Genomic DNA, 15,267 nt, shown 5'->3' with positions numbered 1-15,267 from the left:
CCTCAAGGCTTATCAGGTTTGTAGTAGGTATGTGAAGCTGTATGGGAGAATAAGATCAGAGTCCCTTTTTTGACCACAGTCCTGTCCTCATACAACAGAAGAAACCATGAAAGGTCAAGGATGTGTTCAGCAAACAGCTGGACAATCAGGCACTCACAACAATGTCATGCTGCCTTCTTTCCCCTTCACATGGGCTCAAAGTTTCACATTTTCTTTCTTCTCTCCCTTTGATTTTTTTCCCCTTCCATAAACTAAATTTTGAACATTCAGTTGGCCAGGGCAGCAGATTCCAGAGAGTCTTATTCCAGGCCAAATAGCAATAAAATTCATTTGGCATATTCATCTTATTGGGAAGGCAATAAAATTAAAGATTGCTATTTTGGTATGTCATTCCTCAGTAAGGTACTGATGACTAAAAAAACACCTCCACAGGGCTAGGGAAGCTGAATGCTTCTCACAGCTGACAAGTAATGCTATATGCTTATGGTAACTAAAATGTTTGCAAAGCACCTAGCAAATGCAACTTCCCAACACCCAAATGTACCAACTCCCTTCCCACTCATGCTAAACTTGAGAAAAGAACTAAAGAAAGATTAAGATGGGAGAAAAAAAAAAGCTATCCACCCTTTCCAGCTACCATGACACACATATAACAACAGCTGCAAAGCCAAAACACCTGCACAGGAAATTAGTCCCCTGGAATCTCCCTGTTTGCCTTCTCCTGCCAAGCAAGTCTGCCCACAGTCAAGAATGACTGATAATTATTGAATTTGGGTTGAACTGTTTCAATTCCTAAAATTTCCAAAAATATCAGTTTGGTTCGAGTCCCAGCAGATGATGAGGTGAAGATGAAAAAAGGAAGAAAAGGCAGGAGGGTGGGTTGATTGCTCAGACACTAAACAGAAAGGAAAAATAGGTTACTCACATGCCTCATTTCTCTACCAATCTCAAAGCACAATTTAAGTTTGAAAAGGGGCAACAGTACAGAGCCCTATGCTTGCTTTCTGAGTTGTTCTCTTTGCATCATTCACTCTCCTGCATGCTGAATTTAGCAATGAAAATAAATATTATTTCTGTTAGTAAACAGGGTCTCCAGAGAAGGACTGGGTCTGTGCTGGCTCATACATCATCCAACCTGCATGGCTGAGACAACAGAATCTTGTTAGCAGGGTATTGCTCAGAAGGGACCTGATCTCAACTACAGTTTCCAAGGATATCAACAGTACAAGCAGACTAAGTTAGGAATAAGACTGGCCAAGAACTCTTATCTGTTGTCCTGTCTCTGTATAGTGCTTAGCACAGAGGTCTGTGATAAAGCATAGAGGATGGAGCCATAACACAAGTAACAAACTACATTTGCACGGCAGTATGCTAATCCCACTCATTTGCTCACACAAACTGTGGCACTTTTGAAACAGCTGGGAGAAAATGGATTTCTGAATTTGCTGTAACTCAGTTTTATTCGTCAAGTTTGTTTGTCAGTTTTTACTGTGGTGCAATGAGGAAGAAAAGGCACCCACCTCCTTCCTTGCTGACTCCCAAACACCCTTTCAGCTCTTGAAGCGAGATGGACTTGTCCTTGTTGAGGTCACAGTAGTCAGTGAAACGCCGGGCACATTTCTTGGGCTTGGCTTTCTTCTTCACATAACGCTTGAAAGGCTTTAGCTCCCGCTTGTTGATGTCATTGCTGCTGTTGTTGTCCAGCTGGCTGAAATACCAGTGCACCACTCGCTCCTCTAGTGTGTGGCTGGGGTCTGGCTCAGAGAACCTGGAACAGAGGAAGCACAGGCCCCCGACAAGGGAGTGCTCTCACCAACATGGTCAAGCACACGCTGAGGAGCAAGAGCTGCTCATTGAATCAAACAAGTGCTATGCCGTGTTCAAAATAAGCAAAAAACACAGGTCTTCTAATCTCCTCCTTTTAGATGGGCTCTTTTGAGACAGATGAACTTTTTCTAAAAATGTCCTTTAGCATTAACAAGTGAATTGCCAAGAGAATCTTGGAGTCTGATACCATCAGTAGCTTAGGTTCTCCTCACACCAGTTGCTGAAACTGCCTAATCCCAGAACCATCCTCATTAGAGGGCAAGAGACAATTTCCTTTGGCCTTTTGGCCCTTGTGCTCCCATTCAAATTACCAGCAAGAGAGCCATGAGTGTCAGCTGTCGTGGTAGTTTCTGTGACAGTAACATCTAGAGTTCAGAAAGGGAACAAATCAATTTAATGCAAGACACATTCATTATTTGAAAATGTCCTTGGCAAGACACAATATTCTTCTCCCTGTATCTGTTTACATAATCTGAACTCCTCTGCTATATTTTCTGCATTTTTCATGCTTTTCACACACCTGATTTACACACAAGAGTTCCACAGAAGATAAAAACCACAAATCCATTAAAAGCAGTACTACAGAGCTGGCAACTTCAGTTTGTTTCATTTCTTAATCATTGTGGTGTTACAAGTTTGATGCTATTTGACTCACTTTTTCCTTCTGTAGAAAATAACAATATCAGAGAGGAAAAGAAGAAAAAAATGACGAGCAGCAACAGCAACAGACACACAAATACAGAATGCTGCCTTTCAACATGATGCCATCACTGAACAGGTACTGTTATATCATACCATTTAAGCAGTGTCTGGTGCTTTGCAGCAGCAGTGGGAAAGGGGGTTATCCCTCAGGGATACTGAGAACAGGGAAGAAACTCTAAGCTAGTCTGTCTTTTCTCCATGTGATGAGCATGCCAACAGAGAAACCTGAAAAGATGCTGAAATGAGGCTGAGGCCTGAACCTTTTTTTCCTTCCAAGAATAAAGCACATTAGTGCATGGAAATTAGTGGATAGGTAGTCAAACATGCTACACTGGCACTGATTGCTCTGACTTATTCCAGAAGACATATCCAGCTGCTGCATAAATTCCTTCCCCAGGAAGGAGAGAGGAACAGTTGCCTGCTGCAGGCAGCCAGATTCTGGTGTGAGTTTGGGGCATTCTAGCTGATGGAGAAATATAAACCCAAGTATCCTATAAAATTCTCTCCAAGACTGCTGTTGACCTTGTTTCAGGAACTAGTAGAATCTATACATATATGGTCACTGAAGTTTTTTTTTGTTGGGAACTAGGAGAGAGAAAATTATTTTGACTTTCTGGTGTGAAAAGTTTTGCCTTTAAAATGTAGCTACACAGCCTGAAAAATACCCCCTCACACATGCTATCCCTATGGTAAATTAAATCATTTGTGAGGAGGGCTCTGCAGCATGCAGAAAGCAAGAACTGGAATTTAAGTGGAAACTGAGATACTCATTATCCTTTTCTGATGGCTTTTACAAATAAGGATAGAAATTACAAAGGTAGCCCCTATCCAGAGGCATATGAATTCTTGTAACAAGTAAACACACACAGTACAGAGAGGCAGATAAACTGTATAACATTTTTCCCAGGGTTTTACTTGAAACTATTTCCTTCATTTAATTCTTAACTGAGAGGCAGGCTGGCATTCAGTCACAGCATCTGGTGAATGTACAACGGGAAAAACACTGTGCAGGAGGAAGAAGGGGTTAGGAATAAGTCTGTCTTAGTTTGGGGAACCAAAATACCAGGCAAGCACCAGGAATCACCTATAGACAAGCAAAAATTGCAAAATTCCCCCCACACACCTCCCCCCCACCCCAGAAGTTAAGGAAGTGTCCTGATTTTCTAAACTGTATGCACTGACCAGGATGACAGGAGAGAACAGAAACACATCCTGTGTCTTGTTTTTATGACATTTATTAACATAGCTATTGGTCTCCCTCCCTTTTGGAAAGAAGCTGGCTGTCATTTGAAGACTAGCATGTTTCCAACAGCCTCAGAGGAGTTCTGTATTGCCAGCAGCAATACTCTGCCTTTGCTAAGATAGAAGAATAAAACCTGAGCTTTTGCATGTGAGATTGCCCTTGCTCACACCTTGGCTTGCCCTCATTTACTGAAGGCCCACAGCTGGAGAGGCAGAACTGGAGAAAACAGCAGAGCATCTTAGAACCAACAGCAGAAAGACAACAGACAAGAGCTTTTCACTACCTACTGAAGAGGCACTCAGAAGCAGGATTTTAAAGTGCCTCTTTTCCAGGGGCACACCAAGGAGGAGCTTTTGTGAGTTATGAAGAAAGGCAACATGGCTCTCTTCAGCACTTCCACAAAGAAAATGAGGGACATTCAGAGGCTAATACAAATACATTGACTCATGAGGTGACAATAAATCAATCTTTGCCATTACAAACATGCTGAGAGCTCATGATGAAAACTGCAGCATGCTAATAGAGCTAAAAGGAATTAGTTTAATGGCTATGACTTTAGGAAAAAGGAAGATACAGCCATTTCTGAGTTTTTACCACTTTCTGTTGGCTGGCTTAGCAGGACTGCAGTTCCTGAGATGGTTGGTTGCCTGCCATCTCTGGTTATCATCCAGAATCAGAGCACAGGAAGCATCCCCATCATCTCAGGGTGGCCATATATCCCTGGCTCATGAAATTCCATGATACACTACAGAAGGATGAAGTTACAGTGCTGTATTTAACTACCTTGACTTTGACCACCGCCCATGGAAGGTGCTTAGGCACCACCCATGAAACATGAATTAATGCAACTACACAGCCCTGCTAGGCCACTTAGCTTTGCTGATGTGCCATGGCACCAGCCATGCCTGCCAGCTCAGCTCAGACAGGTCTGGGGCTCCAACTGCCCTGTGAGCACAGAGTTGGCAGTAGTCCAGGGCATTGTCCCTCCACTTCCTCCCCATACCATTTCAAGAGAAGTAAATCTGCCCTCAGATATAAACTTCATTTATTGGGCTGCCTCTCATTCAGACCATAAAGGAATCAGAAAAATCAAGAAATCAAGACAGAACAAAGCTGTCCTGTACATTCTCAATTTCCAACATCTGTTGCTCCAACACCAATCACACTAAAACCCACTGAATTCCAGTACCTGGCTTCGGTGCTGTAGCAGTTTTGTAAGACACAGTAAGAATTATTAAAATGAAGACAGCCTTCTCATGTTGACTGCATTACAGCTGTACTTACTTTTCTGCCTAATTGTTCCTCTTTAGCACTCTGTGGCAAAACAGTCAGTCCTAAAGAATGAGAACTAGTGAAGAAAGGAGGTCTGTGTAAACTGATTTTCCAAATGTAACCTGCTGTTGCTGGACTGCTTTTGTACAAAAGCCAGCAAGTTTAGCTCAATTAAGCAGCATAAGTCCAGCAATATTCCAACAGTGAAGAAAAGCATGGTCTGTCATTAACAGCCTAAGAGAGCAAACCAGCTTTCTTAAAAGTTTGTTGGCATCAAGTATACAGTCTTCTCCAAATAGGCTCTTGCTCCTCTTTCTGTATAATGTTCTAAGAGCTCCCTCACAGCAGAACATTCATTTCTTAGGTGGCTATGCTTGGAGGTATGTGTGTTAAGGTACAGAAACTTCTAACAATGCTATCTTCCAGATGAGGCACACTTCCACAGAGTACCTTCACATCATCTGGTGTCACTGAAGAACAGAAAGAGGCTGGGCAAAACCATGGACATACACTTTTATAAGCTGCACTGAATACTGGATCAGAGAATGACTGCCAAAATATCAAATAGGCAGCTTGAATATGCACTGTGCATGCAATCTGTAATGCTTTTCAGCCCTCAAGGCCCTTGTGAGAAAGGAGCAGTTAGCTCAGTGTGAAGGAGCAGGGAATTAGGGGAGGAATATAGGCTAAAGAATACAAGAGCTGCAAATGTGAGACATGACTCCCCTAAAGAGCCATGTACAGTGTGCAATCACATTATGCTCCACAGAACTGTGCAGTCAAAGGGTAGTATGTGCCATGACATTTTACTAAATAAATTGAAGTCCATTCCTACCAAAGCTGGTCCTTTGCTCCCTGAACCCTTTCAGCCTCACTGCACAGGCTGCAGTCTCTGAAGTACCCATCAGGCACCTGTTTGAAGACGTAGAAAATCTATTCTTTTGTACTACAAACTTTATGTAGCAACATCAGCAGCTGAGGCAGAAAGACATAAGGGCAGTAAGATCAGCCCATCACCTATCTGGACTGCAGAGCCTATAAACCAGAGGGACCTATTCCAGGATGGAAGAACACTGATGCACAAGAAGCTGGTAGCAAATGCTACAGAGTGAAAAAATTAATTAGTCCAGCTTTCATTCTCAACACACACACAGGGTATGTTTGTGGTCAGGGTGTCTAAAGGACTTAGAGCTGTAAGTTTGTATGACTTTTAAATATTTTGCAAGGATATCTCTACCCTGCTTGGTGCTGCTGCTGAATGAAGAATGGATGGAGAGTGACTGACCCCTCCAGCCAATGCCCATGACAGCACTGATGAAGACCACCAAAGTGCCAGCACTAAGCAGTGGAAAGCAATGAGTTTAACAAACTGAGGTAAAATTCAAAATTGATCTTGCTCTGCTTCCACTTCTTACTCCCATTTTGTTGTTCTTTGCAGTTGCCTAAAGTCTGTAACAGTGGAACATGGTTTGAATCAGAGAGAATTACTATAATGGAATTGCAAAAGGATCCTGCATTTGTTTTATTATTCCTCTTTTCCTGTAGCCAAGGAATCAAGAAGCCAACAAAAAACTAAGCTCTGTTCAGACTAAACAAAAGGGTGCTACCCAGTCCAAATTAATTATGGGAAATGCATAATTCCTCTATAGTTAAAAGTTATCTCCCCTGTTACAGGCCAGTTTCTTTCTCTCTTCAGGCTAAGTTGTACATGAAACATTATTCTGAACACAGTTTTTCTGAAGATTGTAGGATAAATAATTTAGAAGGTTAAAAAATTGCCTCCCCTCATTCCTCACTGACTGTTCAAAGACCCTCCTCTTACATGAACTCTCCTGTATCTTTAATTAGGCTAGAATTTCCACAAGAGGACAAAGGGAAGTTGGTATCCAACTTCAGTTGAAATGCAATAGGAGTTGAGCATCAACTTCCCTGCACTGTTTAAAAGTGTCAGTCTTTATTAAAACGTGGATTGGCTTCAGAACACCCTGGAGATGTGCTGAGCTGTGCTTGCCTGCTTCAAACTGCTCAACTAGAGCATGAAATGGAACCTCAGGGCCATTTTCTGGAGTACTTTTTGGGGCTATTACATGAGGAATAAGTGGCAACTTTAAATTAAGGGACTGATAGTTGCCGTTTTACATGATAAGGGTGGCTGCTGTAAGCTGCCCATTTACCTCAAATTCCACAGGGCAGCAATATTTTTGCTGATAATGTAGCAAGCCATAATGCACAAATTTTGGCAACTAAAACTCATTTCTGAATTGGCAGGGACCAAAGAGAATTTCTCAGATAACAGAAACCCAGGCTGGGATTCCCTATGATCTAGTTTAATTTAGCCCCTCTGTAATATGACTATATCAGAATTAGAAAAGAGACTAAAATGTACTAAAGCTAAGTCTAAATTTTTAAGTGCTGTTCCTATTACATAGTACTCACTTGTGAAAAATTTCAACAATGATTTTTTTTTCAGAAAGGATACAATGTACTGGCTAATAAACCAATTCTCTACAAGTGCTCCCTTAATTACTTTGAAAACATAGAGTAACAAGATGTGTATTGGAGTTATAACATAAACTTAAAATTAAGAATGAATTTTACCAGAGATTTTCTGTTTCAAAACTATAAATGAAGTCTATTTGGCTATTATGCTGTAATATAAACCAGGGCCATGAGGAAGTTCTCATCTCATTTACATTATTTACTTTATTGTAAAGCAAGAGTAACTCAATTAAAGTCAATAGCTTTGAACTCCCTTAAACAAGACAAGACCTATAAGGGATTACAAGGTTGTTTTAAGCATGCCCAGTTTAAAAAAAAAAGAGTCTCCTCAGGTTTTGCTTACATGGCCTGCAAGAATCCAAGCTACCACCTCACTTTGCTGCTACTACATTGTTTTTGGGGGCAATTTAGCACAGCTCTATGTAGTATTTCAAATGCCAATCTCTAATTTCTTCCCATGCTTCTCCCTCATCACCCCCCACTCCCTCCTCCTCCCCCTGCCCCACTCCCAAAAAAACCCCCAAAAGCTAATATGGATATTAATTGCAAAGACACTCAGCAAACACAGAAGTTTTCACTCACATATCCAAATTCAGACTGAAGGCAGCAGAGTAATCTAATCTGATTTCCTGTATATGATAGTCACAGAATGTGAATCAAATTATTCTTGGGACCATAACTCAGGTTTGACTAAAGCAATTCCTTCTGAAACACATCAGGCCTAAGATGAAAGCTTTAGAGAGAGGGAATCAGTCACGTCCCTCATGACTTCACTCTGGCTTAGAACTGCCCTCACTTTAAAGAAATTTTGATCACAAGTTTGTTTATATTCAGTAAATCACGTTCTTCCCCGCTAGACTTAAGAGCCCCCAGAGCCTTTGTCTCTACAGAGATACTCAGATTTTACAAAATGAACTTCCAACCTTTTTCTTCTTTCAATACCCTAAGGAAGTCTGAGCTCCTTAAGACTCTCACTGTTAAGCTTTTTTGTCCTGGACACTTTGGAAAGGCTCTTCTCTTCCTTTGGTCCTTTACTTTAATGTTGATACTAAAGATGGATTCTGTATGCCTCTATGTACTGGCCACCTCTGGCTCCTGTTCAGCTGCTGCAGACCAGCTCTCTCAGGTCCTTTTCTGCCAGGCAGCTTTCCAGTCCCTCATCCCCCATCCTGTAGCACTGCCTGGGGCTGTTGTGACCCAAGTGCAGGATCTGGCACTTGACCTTGCTCAACCTCATACAATGGCCTTGGCCCTGGATCCAGCCTGTCCAGATCCCTCTCGCCTTCCGCAGGTCAACACTCCAATACAGCACGGTGGGATAAGGGGGCACTCAATCCCCTTGTCCAGGTTCTTGAAGATGATATTACACAGGGCTGGGTCCAATACTGAGCCCTGGGGGGCACCACCTGTGACTGGCCACCAGCCACTCCAGCCATTTTTTACCCAGCAAAGAATACACCTGTTCACACCATCAGAAGCCAATTCCTGAAGAGAGAACTCAGGATATTCCTTACCTTGAGACTCTTGAAAAGCAGGACTTACTGCACAGAGACAGCTTCCCAACTCCACAAGCCCACATGAAATATGTACTGATAATTTTTTTATATAAATATCAAAAATTCCCTGAAATGACTTTTTTTAAAAAAATAAAAATGGTCCCATCATGACCTGTTGGGTTGGAAAAGCTTGACACATGTTCTTTGGGGTACATGCTTAGTCTAGCTGAGGCACATGGAAAATTAAACCAGAGCAGTTATCTGAATTTAATCATGGCTGTGGGCAGGCAGAGTATTTGGGTGGTAGCAGTCTTTTGCCTTACCAAGGACAGCCTGCTAAAAGATTTAATTTTCCCCCCCTTACAACTGGGCTGCTGACATTGGAGTGGAAAATAAATCAATGTGATGACTGTGTGAAGAGCTGGGCAGTGAAAAATTCCACCAGAAAGGCCTCTATTGAAAGCTGAGAAATACACAAAGCCTGGGGAACATTAGGAAGCAAGCCTGCTGGTTTATAGAAGCGCAGTGGGGGCATACATCTCTGGTCTCTACAACATTGGTTTATACTAAGCTTTATTTTAAGAGTGATGATTACATTGGCTGTGTTTCAGTCCCAGTGCCAAAGATGCCAAATAAATATCAAATACTCTCCAGGGCTTCTTACTACCCCTACCCGGTGCATTTGAACCATGCAAATTAGACAGAATTGACATTGGAATGCCTAAGTCTGGGCGAGAACGATGTATTTCCCATCCTTGGGGCATTTTTCATCCTGTTTATATGAATACAGACATGTTAGGCATACAGCACTAATTCAGCGGGTTACAGAATATTCAGCACGCAGGCACACATACAAGTCACTGGCCTGATTTGTAAGGTCTGAATGTGAACCCTAAAACCATATGAATTCAGTTTTAGTCCATACTGAAGCCAAGGGACACAGCCATGCCAGCCAGGACCTTGAATAGTCTTGAGTAGATAAAAGATGGCACTGATTCCTTCTCCATTATGAAAGAGGAAAGCAGGGGATCAACATTACTGTCAACACATTGGAGGAATACCCACAGCAGTAACATTTGTGCAGAGGCACTTCCATCTCCAGACCCTGGGCACATCAGTCATTGTGCCATCCCTGCAAGCTGCCCCAGCACTGACTCCTTTTATAGTCAGGCAAATCCAGACCCACAGGAGCCTTGCCTAGCTGAGGCAGTGTGGGCAGTGTGGCACTTTTTAAATCCACCACAGTTCCTTCACAATGCCTGTCCCGAGGCAGCGCTGCAGGGATCTGCTGTTATCAAGCAGGAGGGGGAGACACAGCCTCAACTTTCCTCCAGTTCCCCAGGAACACAGACTTCTGCCCACCTCTTGTAACAGGCCTGACCTGTTGCTCCTTCCAAAAGGGGTGACAGCTGGTCAGAGGGGAGGGCCATGAAAAACAGCTCCTCTCCTCATCGGCAGGCTGGCTGCAGCCTCTCAGCAAAGCCACAGCGCTGGTCCTGCCAAGAATTTGGTTCACATTCTTCACTCCCTGTGGTAGCCACTAGGCCACACGGTCTCCTTCAATCCATTTGCATTTTATTAGGTCTTTTCATGCACCAAGGGACAAAAGAACAAGCCACTTCCTCCCACTGTGCTCTCATTTCACACTTCAAATGGGCTATACTAACCTTTATGGTGGAGCAGCTGCCAGGGAGGAGGGGCAGGAGGAGGCAAGCAGAGCTAGATGACAGGACAAAGCAGCCTCAGATCCTCTCCCAGCAACCCAGAGGAACCCGAATCAGTCAGAGCAACACCTTTCCCACCTGCCCCCACCTCAGGGGCACCCAGAGCTCTGCAGCCACCTGGGTGGCATTCAGCCATGCTTTCTGGACTCACCTCCCACCCCCAGTAGGTGCTGCTGAGTTAATAGCCTGTACCATGTCCGTAGTCAGAGCATCAAGTAAGCTGGTAATAAATTCAACTTTCTTCCCTTCTGGGCAGCCTGCAGAAAGAAAACAGGAGGTTTAATGCACCAACACATAGGCTTAGTCTCCTACCCCAATTCAGCAAGGATCAGTCAGAACCGCCTTTGTTTTTAAGACAGCAACAACCATCAACACAGTCCCTAAGGAAAGGCAGAATTCCTCAGTGGGTTTCTCTGTGTGGCAATTTGTCCTGCAGCTTTTGTCCAGGCACATGCAGGGTAATCAACAATATCTGGCAGGAAGACTGTGTGGTTAGCTTTACGGTCTCACCCAGCTCTCTACCAGCAAAACCGCAGGGATGCGCTGGAAGTGCCTGGCAGACGCGAGTTCCCATGGTGACACTTGCAGAGAAGTTTACAAAACAATTCATTACCTCCTGGATCATCTTCTGAGGCAAATGTGGCTGTTCTGAGGCCCTAATTGACAGATTAAAGTATCCCAGAGCACAAGGCAAGGTCTGCTGCTTGCACTCTCCTCTTCAGGCACAGAAAGCACTGCCTGCCAGCACCTACCACAATAACTCATTCTTTGCATGACCATTCTACATAGGAAATACGTCAAACTGAGCTGGTATGTGGTAGTCACCTCCAGTCACTGCTGGCTTAAGCAGGACAAAGTGGGTTGAAGATGAGCTTGGTAACCATTTCCATTACTTAGTGCTGAGGCTGTCTATTTCCCCATCATCATAACCACAGACTGACAGAGCCTTCTATCCTAAACAGTGGCAGCCTGTTGCAGTGAAACTCTCCATCTCTTCACCTTTAAAAGGCAATCTATGGTGTTTCCTTGTTGCTTAAAGTAAGCTTCATTTACTACCCTATGAACACTGTGACAACTCTTATAGTCTGGAACACGATAAGGAACAAGGAACCAAGAACAGGAGTGCTTAACTTCAACACACTATTGTCAAAACTGTTGTTCAAAACCCATCACCTGCCATCCAGTTGTCTTCTCTTGATGTGACAGAGAAAGCATCACCATATCCCTCACCTCTTTCCCCAAACCCCCCAAAGCACCATGCACTATCAATTATTCAGCTAATTAGGTCAGCAGAGGTCAGCAAACAGCCTCCCACAGCAACATAGAGCAACGTCAACACTTTCTGCTTTTCCTGAACAAGCAAAGAAGAACATGTACCACAAACAGAGCACCGGAAACTTACTGTAATCCCTTGACAGCTGAAAGCAGCTTGCAAACTGATCTAACAAAAGTCCCTCCTTTGCAGTATTACAGGCTCTGTCCTCTGCAGTGGCTAACCAACAGTCCCTAGCCCGTCTCTGTATTACGTACACTGCACACATGCACACCCCTCAGCAGTCATTTGGCATATGCTCCAGAAAATGTCAGCATTGTAATGGGTAAGCTGCTATTGCAGCCAGAGTAGACCACTCACTTAAAGGAGCTTTTTGTTGAGGTAATGAAAAGGCTGAAGAACTATTTGCTAGAAGTCATCTCCCTGGGCTCCCAGCATCTACCATCTGCAGGAATTAGCAGTTTGCCATTTGCTATGTATAAGCAACATTTTCCTTCCTTCTTTCTTTTTTACTTTTGGCCACAGCCATGACGGGTTGTGAAGAAAGTATGTGTAGGTGTGCAAGGATCTGAACTTATGTCTTTCCCACCTGGGCCTCTGCAGGGTCTCTTCACAAAGGCCAAGAAGCACACTGCCTGCAGCACTGAGAGTCTAAAGAATGGGCAAACCTCTACAAGAGGAATAAAGTAAGGGGTCCCCCTGACTGAACTGAGTGCAAATGATGCAGTCTGTCTCAAATTAAAGCAGGAAGTTTTCTTGACATTCAATCCTGCTAAGAAATGAGAGCAGGGAAAAAAAAAAAGAAACATTCTCTCTCACCCCCTGCAGTTCTGGCTCATCAGTAAATTTTTGCATACAAGAGCAGCTAATCAAACAAACCTCAAGATTGCATAAGAAGTTCATGCAGCACAGCATTTCTCAGGCAGACAAACCAGGATCAGATCCTCTGTCTCCCACCTCTGCATAGGGGTATTTTCAGTGATAGGAGTCACAGAATCATGGAATGTGGCTAGGGTTAAAAGGGACCTTAAAGATCATCTAGCTTCAACCCTCCTGCTAGGGGCAGGGATGCCATTCACTAGATCAGGTTGCTCAGGATCCCATCCAATCCAGCCTTGAGCACTTCCAGGGATGGGGCACTCAAAACATCTCTGGACAACAATCATACCAACCAGTGCAGCCAAACAGAGCTTGAAGTTTACACAGGTACAGAAAACTGGATTGAACTGAGAGGGAAGTTCTCCTTGATTTTGATATTGGGACCAGACTGCTAAGCTACAGAGCATCCCATGTCCTCTTCTGCATTGAGCAGTTCCTGTCCCCTTGTCTGGCTTCAGTGGAGAGGGAAAGGAGAAGGGAAACAAAACCAATCTGTCTTCTTGAGATCAGAAATAGAGTCTCAAAGAAAAAGTCAAAGTGCAAAGGATTTCTGCAGAGTATTTCTGTAGAGGCAGGGAAGAAGTGCAAGGATAGATGGTAAAGTAATGGGAGTGGGGATATGGAATTAAGGATGTAAGGTTATTCCATTTTAGTGTGATTTCCTACAGAAATGAGCCTTAATGTAATCCATTTAGCCGGCTTCCCTCCCCCTGCCCCCCAACATAATATTTGAACCAGTTGGTTGATTTCCTTTGAATGTGAAAGGGAGGCAATAGGAAAAATCCTACATGACTCGTGAAAATGAGGAGCTGCATAGAAGAGAGTCCTGCTGAGGGCAGAGCTGCTAAGCAGAAAGGTCTAGGGTCTGAAGTCAGCAGCCAGCAGGACCACAATTAGGAGACACACAAAGTGGATCTGGAACAAATCTCATTTCCTTTGCTAACCAGCTCAGGAACAACTCACTTTATGCTCCCCATAGAACGTTATGCTGATCCAGAGTCACCAGCTATTTCTGCAGAATTAGTGGTGTCCACCACACCCTCATGGTGCAGAGGGATCCACTGTAGCTTGTGCAGCCCCCACCCAGGACAGCAATGGTTGACCTGTCAGTGAAGGCCCCTCACTCTGCTCCTTAGAAGGAAGCCAGAAGGAAAACACAGAGCACAGGCAGGTGGGATAGCATTTTTAAGAGCTATGCTGACACCAATGCCCAGCACATGTTCCTAGCAGAAAAAAGGTAGGCAAATAGCAAATTATGCTTGCCACTCTGTGAAGAGGGAAAAACAGAATATAAAACAAGGAGCAGTAGGAAATAAAACATATCCCAGGCAGAAAAGGAGGAATAAAGTCCAGCTAAGTGAGAAGCCACCATTAGGTAAGGGACCTTAGCACACCATGAGGGTTGTCCTGCCTGGTCCATGCAAATCAGTCCACTGACAATTGGCTGTTTTGTCCTCTTCTGTGACTCAGGGAGCATCAAGCTGCTGAAAAGCCCTGCTAAACAGAAAGGATCTTGTCCTGGTCAGGCTTTAAGGAACATTCAGTGTTGATCTTATTCTTCCCCCAGGATATCTCCAGGCATCCTGGTTTCTCTGCAGAAAATTCTAATCCCAGAAATGTTTTCAAAGGGCAGAGAGGCAATAAACACACCCAAGACAGAGCCAGCCTTTCCAGTTCACTGTTGAAACTGATCTTAAAAAACCCACAGAATAAACCCCATGGTAAAGCATGCACTACGAGGAAAATCCCCTATCTCCTCAACAATATTCTTGGCCTCTTAAGAGGCCCAAGGTGAGACAAGGTAAGAAGGCAGAGACAGGATCTTGGTCCTCTAACCTGGAAGTTCTCTGTCCTTGAAGGGATCATCAATCTCTGTGCTCTTCGATCTGGCATCACTTTCACACACTGGGGTCTCATACCTGAAAAAAGGAGAACAGCAGAAGCTAAACTATGTAACATCACACAGTGACTAATCACAGACTATTCTGAGCTGGAAGGGACCAGCAAGGATCATTGAGTCCAGCTCTTGAGTGAGTGGCCAATACAGAGATCAAATCCACAACCACACCATCATTAGCACTATGCTTTGACCAGCTGAGCTAATCTCATGTCAATGACTTGTGCCTTGTCTGCTCACTGCAGGGGAAACCAATAAACCTCCAGAAGAAATACAACTCTCATGCATCTGACTGTTTATGGACAGTCAGCAACAGCAGCAGAAGTGGAAAGAGAGAGAAGAACTTACTTTGAAGTCCAGGACCAGCTATCAACTGAAACTCAAAAACAGCACAGGGCCCTCTTCCAATTCTTGTGGGCATAGGCTGGAATTTTTTTTCAAAGCTGTCCATGCTT

The 15,267-nt window shown here is 43.7% G+C and overlaps 1 protein-coding gene across 6 annotated transcripts in view; it reads right to left on the bottom strand.

Moving 5' to 3' along the window:
• SMOC1 (SPARC related modular calcium binding 1) overlaps positions 1 to 15,267 on the bottom strand; it is a 163,623-nt gene that overhangs the window by 14,217 nt on the left and 134,139 nt on the right. For all 6 annotated transcript variants that reach the window (XM_064424381.1, XM_064424378.1, XM_064424377.1 and 3 more), the window contains 3 exons: positions 14,752 to 14,834; positions 10,915 to 11,020; positions 1,521 to 1,768 (listed from right to left, as the gene is read on the bottom strand). In XM_064424381.1, coding sequence (XP_064280451.1) covers positions 1,521 to 1,768; positions 10,915 to 11,020; positions 14,752 to 14,834 — 437 coding nt within the window. The remainder of the gene's footprint in view (positions 1 to 1,520; positions 1,769 to 10,914; positions 11,021 to 14,751; positions 14,835 to 15,267) is intronic.

This window comes from Passer domesticus, chromosome 6 (genome assembly GCF_036417665.1).
Source record: "Passer domesticus isolate bPasDom1 chromosome 6, bPasDom1.hap1, whole genome shotgun sequence".
Taxonomy (NCBI): Eukaryota; Metazoa; Chordata; class Aves; order Passeriformes; family Passeridae; genus Passer; species Passer domesticus.
This window is presented reverse-complemented; position numbering and strand designations above follow the sequence as displayed.